The sequence below is a fragment of the Pleurodeles waltl genome, chromosome 6 (genome assembly GCF_031143425.1).
Source record: "Pleurodeles waltl isolate 20211129_DDA chromosome 6, aPleWal1.hap1.20221129, whole genome shotgun sequence".
Classification (NCBI taxonomy): Eukaryota; Metazoa; Chordata; class Amphibia; order Caudata; family Salamandridae; genus Pleurodeles; species Pleurodeles waltl.
This window is the reverse complement of record NC_090445.1, coordinates 1,593,131,249-1,593,153,186: the sequence shown is the minus strand read 5'-3', so window position 1 is coordinate 1,593,153,186 and position 21,938 is coordinate 1,593,131,249. Positions and strand designations below refer to the sequence as shown.

General features: G+C 44.9%; 1 protein-coding gene across 1 annotated transcript in view; it reads left to right on the top strand.

Moving 5' to 3' along the window:
• Positions 1 to 266: 266 nt before the first annotated feature.
• The window catches only part of AMBP (alpha-1-microglobulin/bikunin precursor), a 56,713-nt gene continuing 35,041 nt past the window's right edge, over positions 267 to 21,938 (top strand). The window contains exon 1 of the mRNA XM_069241417.1: positions 267 to 484. Within this exon, the coding sequence (XP_069097518.1) occupies positions 371 to 484 (114 nt within the window). The 5' untranslated portion in view covers positions 267 to 370. The remainder of the gene's footprint in view (positions 485 to 21,938) is intronic.

Below are 21,938 nucleotides of genomic sequence, written 5' to 3'. Positions count from 1 at the left end.
ATACTCGTAATGAGTGGCTAAACCTACTATTAAAATCGTAATATAGAACTCAGGCAGATGTTAGTCAAAAAACATCACTTGGTGCCAGTAACTCGTTAGATAGCCAGGATGGTGTTGATGCCCCCTTGTCTCCACCCCTCCTCCACACATGCCCACCTGGGCTCAGCTAGTTAATGGGAGAACAGATCAATAGAGCTGTCTCCGTGGCATTGGCCAACGAGCCCGGCCTGTCACGGGGAGGCGGTGACATCACGCAGTGCTCTCACCTGACGACCCCTGTACTCCACTTGAGGTAGAGAGGCTCTGCAGACTGACATCACTGACCACCACCTTCATTCCCGGGCTGACGAGCATTAGTGCCTGAGAAGACATGCTCCTTCACTGGATCCTATTTCTGGGGGCCTTCGGGCTAAGGCCTGGCAGCGCCAACCCCATCCAGGCCCTGCCAGACATCCCGACTCAGGAGAACTTCGACCTTCCCAAGGTGAGCGGGAGACCCTTCCCGGAAGGTGCCCCCGGTACCGACAACTCGTGTTCACTGCCCCCTCCAACCCCCCCAACCAGAGCATGTGTGAGGAAAGGATGTTTAACCTTGAAGTCTCTATTAACTTTAGTGGTATTTACTATTTAGAATGGTTTCCTTGGCACTGGCCGGGTTTGGGTGTGAGGGAATCTCCGAACCGGAGTGCGAACCAGTTTAATAAAAGCTGTGATCGACGCATGTTGCTGAGTAAGGCGGTGATCTGCAAACCCAGTTCAGATACTACTTTCATCCTTCCAACGTCGAGAAATTGATTAGCACCATTATAGTCAATAATACTGACACCTATTATTTCTGGAGTTTAGAAACGGCAGAAGTCTGAACGTGATTAGAAAAACACAAGGCGCTGTAGTGTACTGTCCCAATTGGCAGGAAACTCGCGGCCACTCAGATTACCTAGGTTTTCTGGATGAGGACGGGTGGGCACTGATCTCCAGGAAAATCTGTCAGCCGTCCATTAGGTCTGTAACATTGATTTGATTTTTGATTTTTATACTAGCGAATAGTTAAAACGTAACTCTTCTATGGGGGTCATTTGGGCAGGTCAGGCAGGAGCCATTTTACATGTGACTGATTCTTCACCAGCCATACAGGCCTGAGACTGGCATATTTCGCGTTGACTGGATCGAGACAACGCTATAATGGATCATTGGAATTGTCTTTCGTAAATGCGCCAAGTCAGTTTCAGATACCTTGGAAGAGATCCCAATTTTTAAACACTAGCATTGTCTAAGCCAATAGATAAGGCTTGCATTTTGGATTATGACTAAACAATTTAAAAATAAACAATAGTTGCTTTCTGTATAGATGAGATAGAAAGACAGATTTAAGAAAAGTGGCTCTCCATCCAGTGCAGCGCCACTTTTCTTGCACCCCTTAGTGCCCTCTAACGCCATCATGTGTGTGCCATATTTAAGATACAGCGCACCATGGCAGTAGTTAGGGAACTAGCGTAAAAATTGTTGAGGCTAGTTTGGCGCTTTGCAGGAGTAGCATCAGAAATGTTGACACTAATCCTGCAAAGGACATTGAGGCCCATTATAAATAATGGCGTGCCTCCTTTTAACGCCTGCCCTGTGCAGGCGTTAAAAATGATGCAAAAATAGTGCAAAGACATCTTTTAGATTTCTTTCTCCATTTTTTTGGACCCCCCTGATGGGGGAATGCCCCCCTTGCATACATTATGCCTGATGCAGGCATAATGTGGCGCAAGGGTGGCTTACAAAGTGGCGCAATGCATGCATTGCGTCACTTTGTAAATCTGGCACTGCAATTTTTGAAGCCTAATTCCAAATTAGCATCAACAAATTATGCTAATTTGGCAGTACAGTTTCTTAAATCTGGGCCAAAGTGTTTAATTTGTAATGATTCAGTGTGGTTTGAGAAGTAAAATAAATCCTCATGCAATGCAATGCAAACACACTGTCAGAGGCGGATTGATATGTCAAATAACCAAACAGCATGGCGTAAAACAAAAATATTCCCCTGGATTAACTCCCAACCCAACTCCACAGATATTCTACAGATTTGGTAATAATGTTGCCGGACAGCTGTACTGCCAAGCCAGACCTAAAACATCAGAGCTGTTCTTCTGCATCCCTTCTGTGGAGCTAGAAATGCACCGAAAATATATATTTCGTCATAAAACTCTATATCGTAGTTCCCGTATTCACAGTTATAAATGATTCTCAAGGTAAAGGCTGCTAGAACTGTGCATATATCTGTTTGCCAAGAAGCCTTCATCAACAACGGAATTATTATTTTTCTTTTAAAAAAAGAAAAAAGTTTTAAGCAAACATTTAATCAAACCGCTCAATCCTTCAGTACAAAGAAAACCATTATAAAAGCAATACATTATTTAGGAGTTAAAAAAAAGATGAATCTGTTATTTAAAATGTTACGAAAGGTAAAACAGATAGAAACAAGTTGAATGTTAACCCACTAAATGCAAATGTAGGATGTTATATTATTTCACACATCCCTATGTACCATTACATTTTTGCCTAAATAGTTTGCTAAACTGTCGAATTATTTTCATATTAATTTCTAATCTTTTTTGTCCCTCTTTTGCACACTGGGCATATTCAGCATATTCACCTTATGCAGGTCCAGCAGCTTTACTGTTTCACTGGGTCCTGGGTGTTTTGGCTTAAATGTTTCAATATTTCTTATTATAACAAATGTTTCTCTAAAGGATGTATAAATAGAATAATGATAAATGCAAGATACAATTGATACTAACACTCCTTTTGATATTCCTTCCTGAAAGTTGAAAGTATAAATGCATTGCTTATTTTACGCCGCGTCTGGCCCGTTTTCCAGTAGCGGATACATTATGTGGGTAGCTATGTCAGGCGTTGAACAATGACAGCAGGGCCGGCTTTAGGGTTGGTGGCGCCCAGTGCAACACATGTTCTAGGCGCCCACCCATGACTTCTTCACGGATTCCCTCACTACCACCTGCAACTGAAGCCCTTCATCTCCCAGCCCCCTCTTTTTATAGCGCTACTCATCCCAATGTAGAGAGTCAGAGTGCTTTATATCACAAACATTATACAGACACATAAAGCGACAATGAATGATCCAAGTGTGTGACTCAATGCATGGTAAGTGTTACTTAAGACAACGAGGACTACGTGGTGTAGGAGTCACAAGTGATCCACAGTGGTAGGCATTATATGTTAAGAGTGCTTGGTTTGGAGAAACGAAGGGACAGATTTACTACGTTTTTAGGGAGTGCATTAACTTTCACACTTTCATGCGTAGTGTGGAAACGAAAGAGCACAACATCGCCATATTCACTATGATATGGTGCTGTTATTCTTTCCTCCAGTGCTGGCGTACCTTAGGCTGCCTTGTGCCAATACACAAACTCATGCACCATAGTGCAAGGGTGTGTGCATGATGTTGAGCATAGGTTTTATACTAGAAGGGTACCCTTCCAGCACAAAATGTTATGCTTTAGCAAAGTTTGACACTTTACCAATGTACAGGACACATACAAAGATAGAAAGGTTTGGAGAAAACAAATCTTTTCACCTACTTGACGTCTATCTCAATGAGGCGTAATTGTTTGATGTAAATCCTTTTGTACTAAAGTTAGTAGATAGGGATTAATGTCGAAACCCTTGGACTGGTGCTAGGGAATGTCCATGATCTACCCTAGTAGGCCTCTTTGATGCAAAGTAGCTCATAGTGCTACTTTCCAAAGTAATTCAGTATTGGTACTGGAAAGTAAATCCCAAAACAACACTATACATTAGATTTGTATCATTTTTGTGATGCAAACCAGGCAAAAAATTATTAGTAAAGCCCACCCTGTAAACTCAGGATTTGAAACGTAACAGAGTATTGAGGGTTTCTTGCTAATACAATTGTATTACTGCTGAAAGGAACCCTTTTTAGCAAACTTAGATTGAGGGAAAAAGAATATGGTGTCAAACCTATGTCTTTCAATTTGCATGTAGCCATTTGATACCACTTAATAGTGCAAAGTCCTGTTCAGAAGGATTGTAACTATGTTCTCAATGTTACAAAAGGATCTCTGTGACAAAAGCAGTAACCTACTGAGCTATTCACACAAAATAAAGAAACTATGCTCCGCATGTTGCACATTGTGCCTTGTAGCAGGAAAATTAACCATCAATGCTATTGTATCATGAGTCAAAACTGTTATGAGATAAATCAGATATCTCTCCATGAAGGGCGTTAATCACCAGAGTTAATTGGCTGTTATTAGTCCCTTAAACAATAGGGCACACAAAGATCTTTAAAGCTTTTTTTGCATTCTAAAGGCATCCCCTTGACCTTTCTACCTGGTGCAGGTGCACTGACTGACAGGCACAATTTATTTATTTATTAAGGAGTTTTGTGGACTGTTGCATTTAGCCTTATGATTTCTTCAAAGCCCCATATATGCACTGGTGAAGAGGGGATTAGGTGCAGTCAGTGAAGGGGATGCCCTAATCTTTCATTTGTGTGATGCAACCCCATGAAAGTACATTTCAGTTATAGCTTGAAAAAATGAGGTGAAATAGTGGTATTTCTCTTTGTTCCTCCTCTCCTGGGGAGGTGTAAGGTTTTGGCACATCCCCAGGGTTACAGGGTTTTGTAAATCTGAGAATGCATCAAAATCCATGGATTTTGCAAGGGGACATCCACAGCAATGCCCATGGAAATCCTTGTAACCAGGCAAGAGGTGGATACCGTGCTGAATAAAGAAGTTATACCTACACAAGTCTCCGAGTCAATGTGTGTTTATTTTATCCTTCAATTCTATATGAATGGTGATCAGTTTCTAAGTCTCCTGATGCCAGGTATAGGAGTTATTGAGTCACCACCCCTTTTTCATCAGGTCACTAGTTTTTCCTCCTTTCGTCATTTTCCTCTTCCTGCTGTTGGTCACCTGTCGTCCTTTCTGATCATCTCAGGACCCCGTGGACCTCTGGAAAAGGGACAAAATGGATATTCAGGGAATTGTATATCTCAGGGTTTATAGGGAAATTATAAACGAAGGGGGATGTAATTGAGGGGACAGAGTACAGGAGCACCAGGAGGTCTGAGCCCCAAACTGTGGCCCTTGAAGTCACAAGCATACTGTTTCTGAGACCAAACAAAATTGCTCCCCTGATTTCCCACAGATATATGCAAACCCTTCCTCCACCAACCACATACACCAGTGTCTGCAAATCTCCCTAGCCTCCTACCACCCCCCCCGGCTATAGAGCCCAACGCTCCCTCAATCAGGACTGTACCTTTGAAAGCCACACCCCTCCTGGGATGTGGTGGGAAGGTGTGTCCTGCTGCTTCCCTCCCTGCCAGTCGTCGCCGCCAACTGCAGTCTCTGCTGTCGTCTTCCCTGCTCCCCTCATATCAGCATCCTTCTCAGCCCTCTTCTATTCTCTGACGTCGCTTTCCCTCGGCATCCCAGCACTCTCTTCCCCACCGATAATCTGGAAGGTCTTGTTGGCACTAGAGCTGTCGGCCCCTTCCTGGCTCCTCGGGGCACTCCTAAGTCATGGCTTCTCCCTCAGTATTGCTATGATCGGGGGGAATGACCACCTCTTCCGGCTCCTTGGTTGGTTCCCCATGACAGTGCCCCCCTTCCAGACATTGCCGATCGGACCATCAGGACATTGGTGTCCAGGAGAGGAAACCGGCGTCTCACATCATCCTGGGAGCTGGACAGTCTGCAAGGAAAAGGGTTGCAATGCTAAAAACCACAGCAGGATACGTAGGTTGGTATCCTTATGTTGTGACAACCATGTCAAAGGGGCGTTGTCTGTGAGCAGAGACAAGGTGCATCCCAACAGGTAATATTGAAGAGATCCAATAGCCCATTTAATAGAGAGACATTATTTTTCAATCGTGGGGTAGTGTGTTTCTCGAGGCAGCAATTTATGGCTTATATAGACTATTGGGTGAAGTAGTCCCTTCCGGTCAGGTTGAGGCAGCACAGCGCCCAGACCCTGATTGGAAGCATCAGTCTAAAGGACCGTGAAAAGTCCTGACATTTTAATATGGGATCAGAGCACAAAGCAGACTTGAGCCACTCAAAACTATTGAGTTGCGGGGAGGTGATTTTGGTTATCTTGTTGGGACATCTTGTTTCTTTGGAGCTCGGTTAAAGTGGTAACCTTTTCAGAGAAATTCAGTATGAACATCAATAATAGCCAACTTAGCCAAACAAGCCCAGGTAAGACCATATGTCCCATTTAGTCTTTGGATACAGTAGTCCTTGGATGGCCCTTACATTGTCTACTTAAAGTTTTATGGAGCCTTTCTCTATGGTATACCCCAAGTACCTTGTGGAGCCTCTGGTCAACTAACATATGTCTGGATTAGCGGTAAAACCTGCATTTATGAGGGTTGAAAGTACTGACTCTAGGTGTCCTAGATGTCTTTCTCAGGTAGGACTAAAAATCACCATATCAACGAGGTATGCAGCTTTGTGTGTGTGACGAGGTTTCAACAGATTATCCATGAGTGGTTTGAATGTGTCCAGGGCCCTGTGCGGTCCTCAGGGCATCACCTTGAACTGATACAGGGCTGACAGTGTAGCAAATGCAGTTTTTTCTCTAGCTTTTTTTTGCAAGGGTATCTGCCAGTATCCTTTTGTTAAGTCTAAAGTGGTGAGGTAGCAGGCAGTTCCTAATCTTTCAATAAGTTCGTCCACTCGGGGCATGCGATATGTATCAATTTTGGATATAGCATTTAACTGGCAGAAAACAATACAAAAGGAAATGGTGCCATTTGGTTTTGGCACCAGTGTGACAGGAGAACACCAAGGGCTTTTTGAGGGTTCGATTGTGTTCCCTGACAACCTACTGTTGACCTAGTCTTCTACTGCTTGGCCTCTGGCTTCAGGGGTCTGATGAGGCGGCAGCTGGATTATCTTCAAGGGCTCTGTTTGGATATTGTGTTCAGTCAAAGTGGTCTGTGCTGGGATTGGGGAAAAGACATCCGTATTTCAGTCCATAAGATCCTCTAGCTGTCTCTTTTGTAGTTCTGTCAAGTTATCTTCTATACTGGGTGTCAGTCTTATTTATATTTCGAGTTGAGGGGGCAATGCGATTTCTAGGGGTTGTTCAGGGGTTATCAAGAGAGAAGTCGGGGACAAAGTGGGTGTTTCCGTCCTGTCTTCCAATTCCTTCAATATATTGATGCAGTATATCTGTCCTTTCTCTTGGGCATGGGGTGCAGCCAGTCTATAAGTAACAGGAGTGACCTGAGCTACGACCTCATAGGGGCCCTGCCATTTAGCAAGCAGCTTCTAGTCAGAGGAGGGGAGGAGAATTAGTGCCTTGCTCCCTACTCTCAGCTTTCTCATCTTACTTCCCCGATCATATCCACCTTCTTTTTCTCCTGTGCCTTCTCCATCTGGGCTCTAACCTCTTCCCATAACCTGTGTACTCTTTCCTTGAGCTGGCAAGTGTACTCAAGCACCACTTTACCCTCATCTTCTCCTTCCTATTGTTCTGCCACCATATCAAGTAAGGTTTATGTATAAACGCATTGCTTATTTTAGGCCGGGTCTGGCCCGTTTTCCAGTAGCGGATACATTATGTGGGTAGCTATGTCGGGCATTGAACAATGACAGCAGGGCGGGCTTTAGGGTTGGTGGCGCCCAGTGCAACACATGTTCTTGGCACCCACCCATGACTTTTTCACGGATTCCCTCACTACCACCCGCAACTGAAGCCCTTCATCTCGCAGCCCCCTCTTTTTATAGCGCTACTCATCCTAATGTAGAGTCAGAGTACTTTACATCCCAAACTTTATACAGAGACATAGAGCGACAATAAATGATCCAAGTGTGTGACTCAATGCATGGTAAGTGTTACTTAAGACAACGAGGACTATGTGGTATAGGAGTCACAAGTGATCCACAGTGGTAGGCATTATATGTTAAGAGTGCTTGGTTTGGAGAAACGAAGGGACAGATTTACTACATTTTTAGGGAGTGCATTAACTTTCACACTTTCATGCGTCGTGTGGAAACGAAAAAGCACAACATCGCCATATTCACTATGATATGGTGCTGTTATTCTTTCCTCCAGTGCTGGCGTACCTTAGGCTGCCTTGTGCCAATACACAAACTCATGCACCGTAGTGCAGGGGTATGTGCATGATGTTGCGCATAGGTTTTATACTAGAAGGGTACCCTTCCAGCACAAAATGTTAAGCTTTAGCAAAGTTTGACACTTTACCAATGTACAGGACACATAAAAAGATAGAAAGGTTTGGAGAAAATAAATCTTTTTTAAATACTAATTCAAAGGGACTATGTCCTGTGGAGGATTGGGCATATGTGTGAATGGCATAGATGACTAAATATAGTTTTTTAATTCTAGTCCTGGCCAGCATCAGAGATTGTTTTCTCTAGAACTATTCTGATGGTTCAGTTATACCTCTTGATGAGGCCATCGGTCTGTGAGTGATATAAATAAAGGTTCTTAAGTGCTTTGTCCCCAAAATCTGGCATGTCTTCTTTTTCTTCTGCTACCTTCCCCGAATGCTGGAAACACGCCGAAGTCAACGCCCTACTAAAGAAACCTACGGCTGACCCGAGCGACCTGAAAAACTTCCGCCCCATCTCCCTTCTGCCTTTCCCAGCCAAAGTAATAGAGAAGACCGTCAACAAACAGCTGACCACCTTCCTGGAAGACAACAACCTGCTCGACCCCTCACAGACCGGATTCCGAACCAACCACAGCACTGAAACCGCCCTCATCTCAGTCACAGACGACATCAGAACCCTGATGGACAACGGTGAAACAGTCGCCCTCATTCTTCTCGACCTCTCGGCTGCCTTTGACACCGTCTGTCACCGCACCCTAATCACCCGCCTCCGCTCCACCGGGATCCAAGACCAGGCCCTGGACTGGATCGCCTCCTTCCTCGTAAACCGCTCCCAAAGAGTCTACCTCCCTCCGTTTCGCTCAGAACCCACTGAGATCATCTGCGGCGTACCTCAAGGCTCATCACTCAGCCCGACACTCTTCAATGTCTACATGAGCCCCCTCGCTAACATCGTACGCAAGCACGACATCATCATCACCTCCTACGCCGACGACACCCAACTTATACTCTCCCTCACCAAGGACCCCGCCAGCGCCAAGACCAACCTACAAGAGGGTATGAAGGACGTCGCAGATTGGATGAGGCTCAGCCGCCTAAAGCTGAACTCTGAAAAAACTGAAGTCCTCATCCTCGGCAACACCCCGTCCGCCTGGGACGACTCCTGGTGGCCCACGGCCCTCGGCACCGCACCGACCCCCGCAGACCACGCCCGCAACCTCGGCTTCATCTTGGACCCCCTTCTCACCATGACCAAGCAAGTCAACGCCGTGTCCTCCGCCTGCTTCCTCACCCTCCGCATGCTCCGCAAGATCTTCCGCTGGATCCCTGCCGACACCAGAAAAACCGTGACCCACGCCCTCGTCACGAGCCGCCTGGACTACGGCAACACCCTCTACGCTGGGACCACCGCCAAACTCCAAAATCGCCTGCAACGCATTCAAAACGCCTCAGCCCGCCTCATCCTCGACGTACCCCGCAACAGCCACATCTCCGCACACCTGAGACACCTGCATTGGCTCCCAGTCAGCAAAAGGATCACCTTCCGACTTCTCACCCACGCACACAAAGCCCTCCACGACAAGGGACCGGAATACCTCAACAGACGGCTCAACTTCTACGTCCCCACCCGCCCCCTCCGCTCCTCTGGCCTCGCACTCGCCGCCGTCCCTCGCATCCGATGCTCCACGGCGGGTGGGAGATCTTTCTCCTTCCTGGCGGCCAAGACCTGGAACTCCCTCCCCACCAGCCTCAGGACCACCCAGGACCACTCCGCTTTCCGGAGACTCCTAAAGACCTGGCTGTTCGAGCAGCGATAACCACCCCCTTTGTCCCTAGCGCCTTGAGACCCGCACGGGTGAGTAGCGCGCTTTATAAATGCTAATGATTTGATATGATTTGATGTCTGGGTCATTAGCCGGGACATAAAAGGGGTGACTTGGTCCTAGTTGTTTAGGAAAACTCACCTGTGAGAAGAGTTCTATCATGGCCTGAGAAACCGACCTTGTAGTAATGCTGATAAGAAGTATCACCTCTGGGTATTCAACCAGTACTGGCATGTGCTGATAGGTCCACACTTACTGGAGTAAAGTGTATATCAATTATAGGGATGGGTCTTAGGGGTGCTTTGGCCACCTGAGGTGTATTGACCAATTTACATCGCAGGCAGGTATTACAAAATCTCTGAATATCTGAGAAGACCCCAGGCCAGTAAAATCACCTTGATAAATATTCCACAGTCTTCTCTCAACCATAGTGCTTCCCCCCAGCTTGGCTACCGGCCAGATGAAGGACCTGTGAGTGATAAGAGCAAGGTACAACTGTGTACTTGTTTCCCCACTTAGTTTCACATGACTGTGGAGCAGACCCGACTTATCAGAAAAATAGATTCCTACCTGCTCTGGTTCACCAGGAACGACTTGGGCCCATGTGTTTTAGAGTATCGGGTCCTCCCCTTTATTAGCACAACATCTCCCCAGGGTTACCTTTACCTGGGCCACTGCAAAGGAAATGGGAGTTTTATTAGTTTCACACACATTTAGAAACGTTTTCTTTTTTTCTCTTTTTTCCTTACGGCTCATTTTCTTTTTTTTTTCTCCTTACCTCCCATAATGAGAACTGATTGAAATGGGGCTTCTCCCAAATACGACTGGTCAGCCCCACTGGGACCGGTAACGTCGAGCAGTTGTGGAAAGTCCTGGTAATCTGTACCAATCATCATGTCCTCTATCAGATGAGGAATCCCTCCAACCCTTACCTTTTCATTATGTTCCTTCCTGTCAATACCCACCTCCGCAATGGGGTATGTCTGGACTCTCCATAAACACACATAATCACCGACCTGTTCTCCCTCCTTCCATTGGTGGGGGAGTACCAGATCGGCGTTAACCAGCAAGTGTCTACACCCAGAGTCTATTAAAAGTAGGGTTGGTTGACTATTGACTGTAATTTTCTTTTAAGTATTTTGGGGAGCTATCGCCTGCATATAGAACTCGTCCTTGGGAGAGGCCTATTTCCATGGGTTCAGCGGGTTGTCCTTTCTGGGAGCACTTCCAGGCAATATGCCCCCATTCAGCACATTGAAAACACTGATGGCCTTGCCCAATTTCTTTTCCTATGGGCCGTGTTAGGGTGTAGACTCCCTGTGATGCTCTAGGGAGGGGTTTGGTTGGGTTAATGGGTTTCCAGCTCGGGGTGGGTGTGATCGGTCCCTTTGTCTGTGAGCCCTTAAAGTTTTGTGATCCATGATAGGTGCATGCCAAATCAATGGCTAAGGAAACTGTAACCTCAGGGTGTTGTATGATCTGGTGGGCCCTTGGTGGATTCATGCGGTTTTAGCAATTGGAGCCCTAAGTTCTGGACACCATAGAATAAGGCCCTGGGGTTATCGTGGGCATTCCATTTCTCTTTCCGGAACTTGGTTTTACAATGTTCACTGTTGTATCCAAGGCATTCTAGGATCACCTTTTTCACTTCTGCATACAGAGTGTCCCCAACAGGGTTTGCCACCTGGTATGCTGTATGTAGATCCCCCCTAAGCAGAGAAGCCACATATTGCCCCCATCGCTCCTGTGGCCAATAGGCTGAAGCGGCCACCCATTCAAAATTGGTAAAAAAAGGCATAGGTGTCCTCCCTACTTTTTTCTTCTGGAGTACTGAACTTGGTACATTGGGGTGTACCCTATTAATGGCGATGGTCTCTGTCAGTTTCTGAATGGCAGTCTTTTGTACTAGCTAGTTATTTGCTATATGGGTGGCCTGTGACTTTAGGGCATCTTGTAGGTTCTCCCAGTCCTGCCAGGCAGTCTTGGCCTAGTCCTCAACCACCAATTGTAAATGGCTCTGTCCTTCCACCATCTGTTTTATCATGTCACCCAGTGTAATGGTAGGTTCCATCTCTGCTGGTATAATTGCTTCTTTATCCCACTTCTGCCACCACTGTTACCAGGCACTAGGTGGATACCGTGCTGATTAAAGAAGTTACACCCACATAAGTCTCTGGGTCACTGTGCATTTATTTTCTCCTTGACTTTTATATATATGGTGATCAGTCTCTAATGTAGATTTTCCTAGTAATTTATGACGGAAAGTCTTAATTTTATTAAAGACACGGAGGCGAATATTATGCGTTCTTTTCTTACTTTATTTTAAACAGCAGCAGTGAAGAACTACAGCTCCCAAGGGGATTAGCTCCAGACTAACCAATGGGAGTAAAACAGGAAATAAAACTGAGCCAATCAGCATAAGCCATCAACCATAGAGAGTACCCTTGACTGCAAACAGCCCTCTTTTCTTGAGCGAGTAAGTTAGATAGAGTCATAAAACAAAGGGTAAATAAGTCCAACAATTGCGAATGCCAAGGAAACGGAACAAAACTCTTGGACCACAGAGATGAATCGAGAGGCAGATGAAGGTGGCAGGAGATCCTGAGAAGGTTGCGATGATGGATCCGGAGGTTTCTTTTTGAAGAGGGAGAGTGAGGAGCCAGTGGCGTTATCCGGAAGCTGGAGGAAGTGCTGGAGTCGCTGGGAGGGAGAAAAAAGTAAATATTAAAAGTAGTACTGTGGTGGGATAATATTCGCCTCCGTGTCTTTAATAAAATTAAGACTTTCCGTCATAAATTACTAGGAAAATCTACATTTTATGACAAGACCGGAGGCTCTACTATGCGAGTTTAAAGCTTGTCAATAACAATTGAAGAAGCAGATCTAACAGGTTTACAATAGAAAGTTTTAAACACATTGTCATTGGACCAATCTGCCGACCTGAGAATGTCCTCTAAACTGGACCCCAGGCCAAACGCCTTGGAGGCCATGGCTCCCCTGGAAGAATGAGCTCCAAAAACTGAGATGTCAATCCCCCGTTAAGGACATGATCCATTTAACCCAACGGGCTAGAGTTGCCGAAGACACCTGTTTGTGAGGTTTACGAAAGGAGATCAACAATTGATTAGAAGAGGACGTTCTCAGGTTAACAGTTCTCTTTTCATATTCTTTTAAAACAAAGCCCCACACTTAGTTTTGGCTTGTCGGGGAAGAAAGGGTAAAAGACAGAATGTAAATTAGTTTTCGTACGTTTGGAAATGTGAAACAAAACCCCAGAAGGTAAGAATTGGCGGGCAGAGACGTCTAAGGACTTAACATCCGAAGTCCTTTTGATAGAAATTAAGCATAGCAACATAGTAAGCTTGGCCGAAAGCATTTTAAGTGAAAGGCTTGAATTATCTGGCCAAGAAAGAAGTAGATTCAACACTAGGGAAACGTCCCAGACATGAGAATATTTGGCAGAAGAGGGTCTGGAGAGTTTCACGCCTTTTAAGAGGCGACAAATCAAAGGATGGATCCCGATAGGGTTGCCATCAATATGTGAGTGGTTCATGGATATAGCGAATCTGTAAAGGTTTATTGTCCGATAGGACTTGCCTAGACCCGCCTGGGCGGCTAGAAAATTGATAATTAAATTTAGATCTGTTGAAAAGGGATTGGCACATTTTCCCACACACCAGCTTGACCAAAGAGTCCAAGCTGATGTGTATGCTCGCCTTGTGCTGGGTGCCCATGCGTTATTGATGAACTCTGAAGCCTCTGACGAAATAGCGAAGGACTGTTGGGTAGACCGGAAATGCAGAAATGTGCCAGGCTGACAGGGTTAATGACTTGTTGAGAATCAGGTTGTGGGGACAACCGAAAGGGTCTAGAAGGAGTGAGGGAAAAATCGGGAGTAGGATTGGGAAGTCCACTGCGAGTTCGAGTAGGGGTGGAAACCAAACCTGTGATTGCCAAAAGGGGACAAACAGGACAAGGGACGCCTTCTGACATCTGACCTGATTTAAGACTCTGTTGATTAGAATAAATGGAGGGAAGGCATAATTGAGAGTTCGGGACCAGTCTTGGAGGAAAGCGTGTGTAGCTATGGCAAGAGGATCCGGGCGCCAACTGAAAAAGTGAAGAAGTTGGGCGTTGAGTCTGGACGCAAAGAGATCTACCTGGAAAGGACCCCATTTTCTTTCTATTTGGCGAAAGACTGAATGGTGTAATTTCCAGTCGCTGGAGTCCGATAAGTGGCGTGAATGCCAGTCTGCATTGGAATTCAAAGAGCCTGGGAGATATTCGGCTATGAGGGAAAATTTGTGGGACAGGCAACATTCCCAGAGGCTCTTGGCCAGTAGAGCAAGAGGCTTGGATCTGGTGCCTCCTAAGTGGTTGATGTAACGTACCGCTGAAATGTTGTCCATGCGGAGCAGGATAGAGCATCGTGCTCTGTTTTTCGTAAAGCTTCTGATCACAAAGGAGCCTTCAAGAAGCTCTAAACAATTTATGTGCAATCTGGACTCCTCTGCGGACCATGTACCGCCAGTCGATATCGAACCACAGTGGGCGCCCCAACCTGTGAGACTTGCATCTGATTCTAACACAAGATCGGGCACAGAGGGGAAGATGGATCTGCCGTTCCAAGCCTCTAAATGGGATATCCACCGTTGGATTTCCATTTGGGATTCTTGATCTAGGGACACGAGGTCAGAGAAGGCCAATCCTCGCCAGAGATGAAGAATTTTGAGGCGCTGGAGAGCGCGGTAATGAAGGGGTCCTGGAAAGATGGCCTGGATCGAAGAAGAGAGAAGACCGACGACCCTTGCGAGCGCTCTGAGTGAGATAGTGTCTTTTTGAAGAGTTAGAATCAACTCTTTTTTGATTGCAGAAATCTTGGAATGAGGAAGAAGCAGAGAGGCCGACACCGAATCTATTTGGAAGCCTAGAAACTCTATCTGTTGCGAAGGAAGGACCACAGATTTTTCGTGATTTATAAGGAAACCGAGTTCTGTGAGAAGGGTGGATGTTATGTGAAGATGGTTCAGCAGGGAAGACTTGCTCTGGTGCATGATCAGTATATCGTCAAGGTAGATAATAAGTCTGATGCCCAAAGATCGGAGATAGGTCACAACAGGTTTCAATAGTTTTGTAAAGCACCAGGGAGCGGAAGATAGGCCAAAAGGGAGAGAGGAAAAATGAAATGTTTTTGAATTCCAATGAAATTGTAAAAACTTCCTGTGAGAAGGATGGATAGGAATGGTTAGATATGCGTCCTGCAAATCTAGTCTGACTAGCCAATCGGATTGGAGTAAAATATCCCTGAGATGGATAATGGTTTCCATCTTGAAATGGCGATAGACGACAAATTAATTGAAAGATTTTAGGTTGATTACTGGTCTTAACTTTTTGTTCTTTTTGTGAACGAGGAAGATAGAGCTGATGAAGCCTGAAGGGTCTGGAGTGCAATAGTGGATAGCCTCTTTTTCTAGAAGGGATGGGATCTCTGAAGAGATTAGAGAGGACATTTCGAGAGAAAACCTTGCGAGGGGAGGAAGATAGGATTGGAAGGGGGGGGGGAAAAGAAGTTTGATATGGTATCCCCGAATAGTGGAAAGGACCCATGGGTCTGTTGAAATTGACTTCCATTTTTGGAGAAAGAAGCGAAGACGACCTCCTACGGGAGGGCCAGAAAGTTGGCTTACCTTGATTATTGGACGATCTGGAGAAGCGTTGGCCACGATTGTGGAAGCCCCTTGATCTTTGTGGGTAAAAGGGGGGTTTGAATTCCTGGGGATAGGGGTTGTATGAGTTTGAGTATCCTCTTGAGCCTTGATTTCTGTATGAGCGGCCGGTAAAGCGGCTCCTACCTCTACCGGCCCGGGCAAAAACATGTTGGTTGAAGACCTTTTTTATTGATTGTTGGGCTTTGTCCAGGGATGAGAAGGTCGAAACAAAACGGTTAAGGTCCTTAATGAATGAAGCACCGAAAAGGTTACCGTCGGCCTGGATGCCGGGATCCCGAGTGGCTAAATTAGCCAGCTTAGGGTCCATCCTGAGAAGAAGGCCTTTGCGTCTCTCATGGATAATGGCGGAATTCGCGTTGCCCAGAAGACAGAAGGCTCTTTGAGTCCAAAGAAAAAGATCTAAGTTATCAATAGGAGAGTCCTCTAGTGTGGCTGATTCGGCCAGATCAAAAATTCTTGCTAGTGGACCGACTACGTCCAAGAGTTTGTCCTGGCACGTGGTCCAAGCCTTGTCCACCCCTTTGCGGGGGTCCTTGACGAATTTGGTAAAGAAAGTGATGAGGCTCTCATCAATAGTCGGTGTTACTGTAATATTGGAATCCAACGACAGTCTAGGGCATTCTGATTTCAGTTTGGACCGCGTTTGTTTGTCTAGAGGTAGACGTAGGCGGGAAGAGATATATTCGCCTACATGGTCCAACGGGAGCCACTCTGTTGAGTTAGGGTGATGAATGAGGGACGGATCGAACATGGGAACGCCCTCAGAGTCCACCACACTGGTGGAGGGGCCACCTGAAGATAGTTTGATACGTTTATGGGGTGGAGAGGAAGGGGAAAACGTATCGTCAGGATTATCAGACTGGGATGAGTTGTCCATGTCTTCATCGTCTGTGTCCAATATTTTCGAAATCACAATCTTTTTTGGCGCAGGGATATGCTTTGATTTTGCTTTACATTTTGAAAGAGGTGTCAAATTTTTTGCAGAAGTCCCCTCCTTGGAAGGAGACCTTGGAGGAATCAAGTCCTCAGTCTGGTGTGAGGCAAGCTCACTCTCTGTCTGTGCGCCTTTACGTGATTTAAGTGAAAATAATTGTTGTTTTCTGCTTTCCCCCGCAGAATGGGCCATAGAATTGGACACCATGGACATGACTGAGTTCTCAATGTTCTTGGACATTTTATCCATTGATGCTTTTAAAGCATTTTTCACTGAGGATTGAATAAAATTGTTTAAATCTTGTTTGAAGGATTCCTCATCCTCCCCGGAGTCTGACCTGAGAGGTGAACTACAATCCATAATGAAAAAAAAAAAAAAAAAAAAAATTTTTATAAAAGGGAAACACCAGAAAAACTATACACCGGAGTATCAATAAAATGTTTTGGAAAGCAAGGGTTAATGAGAGAGCAGCACGCTCCCTGGGGCACGATATGGCTCCTCCCAAGAGGCAGGGACAAAAGAAAGAGCCGGTTGGGAGGAATTCAGTAATGAGCGGCGCGTCGAGAAGAAAAGCCGTTTTGTATCCGCGGGAGGCCGGAGACCCGCAAAGTTGCTGGAAGCCGGCTGCCGAAGACGCGAGGTAAAGTAAACAAGCTCTGACAGACGCGCGTCTGCTTTACTGCGCGCACTGGCTCAACGCAGAAGAGAGGAGCAATTAGAACGCGGCGGTTAGCACGCGTTGAAGATTAACGGCTGCACAAAGGGGAGGGGGGGGGGCGGTAAATAAATATACAGAAACAGTAAAAATAGCAAACCACAAGGAAAATAATCGATTATAAACAATATCAAATCATCACATGGAAACACATTAGAAAAACGAACATTAGAATATACGAACAACCAAAAGAGAGTACTTATCTTGACTGCGAGCAGCAAGAAAAGAGGGCTGTTTGCAGTCAAGGGTACTCTCTATGGTTGATGGCTTATGCTGATTGGCACAGTTTTAGTTCCTGTTTTACTCCCATTGGTTAGTCTGGCGCTAATCCCCTTGGGAGCTGTAGTTCTTGACTGCTGTTGTTTAAAATAAAGTAAGAAAAGAACGCATAATAGAGCCTCCGGTCTTGTCATAAAATTAAGGTCCATATTTATACTTTTGTAGAGCAGCATTTGCATCATTTTTTTATGCAAAAGCGGCGCAAACTTACAAAATACAATTATATTTTGTAAGTTTGTGCCGCTTTTGCGTCAAAAAATGATGCAAATGCAGTGCTACAAAAGTATAAATATGGTCCTAAGTCTCTTGACTCCAGATATAGGAGCTGTTGAGTCACCACCCCATTTTTAATCAGTTCACTAGTTTTCCTCCTTTTGTTGCTTGTCCTGCAGTTGGTCACCTGTCGTGCTTTCTGATTGTCTCAGGGACCTTGTGGACCTCGGGAGGACGGGACAGAACAGCTATTCAGAGAACAATATATCTCTTGGTTTATGGGGAAATTACAATTGTAAAGGAGGGGTGTAAGAGAGAGGCAAGAGGACAGAAGCACCACAAGGTCTGTGCCCAAAATTGTGGTCCTGTTGTGGCAAGCATACTGTTTCTGAGACCAAAGAAAAGTGCTTCCCTGATTTCCCGTGAGTGGGAAGGTATGTGCAAACCCTTCCCCACCAACCACAAATGCGGTCTCCACTGTCGTCTTCTATGCTCTCCTCATATCAGCATCCTTCTAGCCCCTCTCAGATTCTCCAACGTCGCTTTCCCTTAGCATCCCGATGTTCTCTTCTTCCCCACCAATAACCCGGAAGTTCTTGCTGGTTGATGGCACTATAGCTGTCGGCAGCTTCCAGGATGTTCCCCCGGGGCACTCCCAACAGTCCATGGCTTCTCCCTCGATATTGCTGCGATCGGGGGAATGACCTCCTCTTCTCGCTCCTCGGTTGCTTCCCTGCAACACTCCTCCCTAACACAGAGTAAGGCAACGCAGCGATTTGCGCTGCCTTGCCTTACTCCATATTTAGAAGGCCATGCAAAGCCATGCAAAGTGGCTTTGCATGGCCTTATGAATATGATTTAGTAGTTTGTGCCGCTGTTGTGCCACAAACAGTGTGCAACAGTGGTACAAGGGCCTCATAAATATGGGCCTCAGATTTCAGATTATTCCTTAAGTGCACACAGGGCTAGATGTATTAATGCACTAGTTGCAAAAACTGGTTGCCAGTGTTGAATTTTGCAAACCGATCTATGCATCAATAGGTCATTTCACAAAATTCAGATTCAGAGTGGGTCACAATCCTAACTGCCTCATTAATAAATATTCATGAGGTAGGCTGCACATTATGACTCAGTAATTTGGTCCAATCACATGGATGGTGGCTTGCAAGGGTCAGCATTCCACCATGTTGGTGATTAAAGCAGCCTTTTTAGTTTAAAGGAAACAGGGCTGCTTTTATATTTTTGTAAGTTTCACTGAGACTTGGCAATGGTCCCCTGGTCCCCTTGTGAGTCAGTATCGTTTCAATAGAGGTGGGTGAGTGAACAAGTTAACAGCAAAAGGTGAGCCAAGGGGGGCTCTGGTTCTAACAGCCCATTCACGAGCCGAGCCCCAAAAATATCTTGCAAGTAAATCATGCAACAAACATAATTTAGAATATGTAAAATATGACATGGTGTCTTCAAAATTCAAGAAATTGAATTTTTTTAACACACAGACTCCTTTCACTGTAGTAAACCAGATTATTGGAAAAGTATTTATTTAAAGTTAGAGATTTTTAACATTCACTGAGAGACATTCTTGCCCTCCCCACAAAAACAATGTTATTAATGAACAAAGAGGCAAGTCAGGGTTCACGTGTACCCTATGCGTGGCCGAGACTCTTATCATAGCTGGAGCAACATCATAGACTAGTAAATGGAACACAATAGTTTTTGGTTACAATGGACATCCTGAATTCACGCCCACAACAAATATCGATGTGGTATTCATTCACAAACCGACTTTAGGAGTGGTAATACATTACCAATTCCTAAAATAGGGTTTGTAAATAGCCAGAGATTATTTTGCAATCGAAAACACAGAATTAGAACCGTTGGCCCATAATCTGATTCCAGTCTCTGCATTCTAAGTAACTTCCCCCCATGTTGCAGCCATTTGTAATTCTTTTGGAGATGAGGAGTTCAGTTGATGATCTCTAATATCTGAGAGTAGCATACCGGGGTGTACTTTTTTTTAAAGTAAGATTGCCCCTTGGCTTTGTTAGGCTTAGTGCACAGTAGAGTGCACTAATGTGAAGAGGCCTACCGATCAATAAGCCATGATATGAACGATTGGTATACGGTGGCAACCTGCTGACGTGGATAGTGGTAATAATTACACATTCAGAGAGCACTCGAGAGCCATTATATAAATAAATCACATTTGGAAAAGTATAAATAAAGACATCAGTGGCACAACATATTTATGAAAAGCTTGTGAGTTGTAAATTAAAATCCACTAGCTCACTCTTGTGCCCTGTAACCTCACCTCAACCGCACAATTTAGCATCTCATTCCAGAATTAAAATCCAACTTTGAGCTGAAATGGGACTTCATGCCTGAACCGTGGTTAGAAGTGGCATGTTAACTGGTACTCCTTGGGTGTTGGTCCGCACACCTTTCATCAGAAAACCCTGGCGCAAATCGTGTGGGTAACTGTACACCTTCCGAGCCGGGGTACCTTTGAACACGCGAAACCACAATAGTTGTCACCAGGGTTGGACTGGAACACAGCATAGGCCCAGGCTCCCATTAGCGAATCATGTAGCTGAATAAAAAAGTGGCCGTCATTTGCAGATTGGGGCAATTTTGAACTTGCAACAACACGCTTTATATGTGCAAGGTATGTAAGACTGCATACACTTGTGGTTGCTGCAAGCAACGCCTGTGGTAGATGTCAGGAAAATCAACAGCAAAACAGTAAAACCCGGCCTATCATGATATAAAAACAGATGCAAAACTGCAAGAGCACCGGCCCACAAATTGATCTGTCAGACCAGCCCCTCTGTCACTGCCAGATTGCTCCATAGGCTAGCCCGACTCTAGTTGTCACCCATCGAGTGGTCCAAAACTTGGTATAGAAAGCCAAGTGCACATCTGGTAAATACCGCACTCAATGGTAATGGCATTTACCAACTGCCCAATTATCACATGGGCCTGCGCAACTTGGGAAATCATACAGCACATAGGCAGTCGCCGAAGGCATTCTGTGCTGGAGGCGACACCTAATGATCCCACTAGTCACGGGGGCATGCCAATAAAAGGGGTATACATGATGAGCCTCACCTAAGGCATCAAAATAACTTGAGACAGCAGTAGCCATTGTGATTCAGGAAAATGACCAGCATATGAAGTTTTGGAAGCCACACTTCAAGTTATGTCTGCAACTCACACTATTCATTATAAAAAGAACCCTTACTTTTCCATGTTTGCTTATTTTGACACATGGGTCAAATGAAAAACAATGCCTTTCCCTACCTGTGTTTATTTTTAAACCTAGAGAAGTATGGAATTTAGGTCTACATTTGAATGGTTCTTTATGCAGTCAATCACTGCCATCAGACCAATAGCTGTAAAGATTATGTGCAAGGGGATTTATACAAAAGGGATAAAATAGCCTCATGAAGTTCAAATAGCTGTAGATGTCCACATTTGCTCGTACAACACTGCTACATTTTTCATATTAGTGTAGAGGACTAATCAAATCAGTAAAACCCATCAGGCATCCAAGTGTGAGCGCAGATTTATGTGTGAAAAGTTTAGAAATTTAGTAGCTGCAACTTCGTTTTTCCACTAAGCCACAGTGTGAAAACCATAAATGCCAAAACGTATTCGGAAAAAAACTCAAAACCTAAGCTATGACGAATCAAGGTATGCAAGTATATTCTCGCCTCTCCTAATAATTCGTACCCTACATCAGTTGTATACTTTCTTTCAGTAGATTCTGTGCTACCAGCATTTGCTCTCCCTTTGGACTCTATTTGAATGTTTGCATTTAATCATGTCTTCCAACACTCATCGTGAACACTTGTAAACTGGGTGATGTTTACCTCAGAATGTAACTATATGGTGTTGTTCAGTTATTTGCAGCCAGGTATGCTTATTACTCTACAAAGTATTTAATTGTCCCTTTATCTGTGGGTATTGTTCGTGCTATTGCAGACCGTCTTTAAATAAGATTTGTTTTGTGTTGGCCATTGTCTAAAATTTAGAAGAATACACAACTATAAATGATTAGGGGGACTAAGGAAGGATTTAGGGGGTTTAATAAAGTTTGACACAGAAGGAGTTCTGGCATAAATTG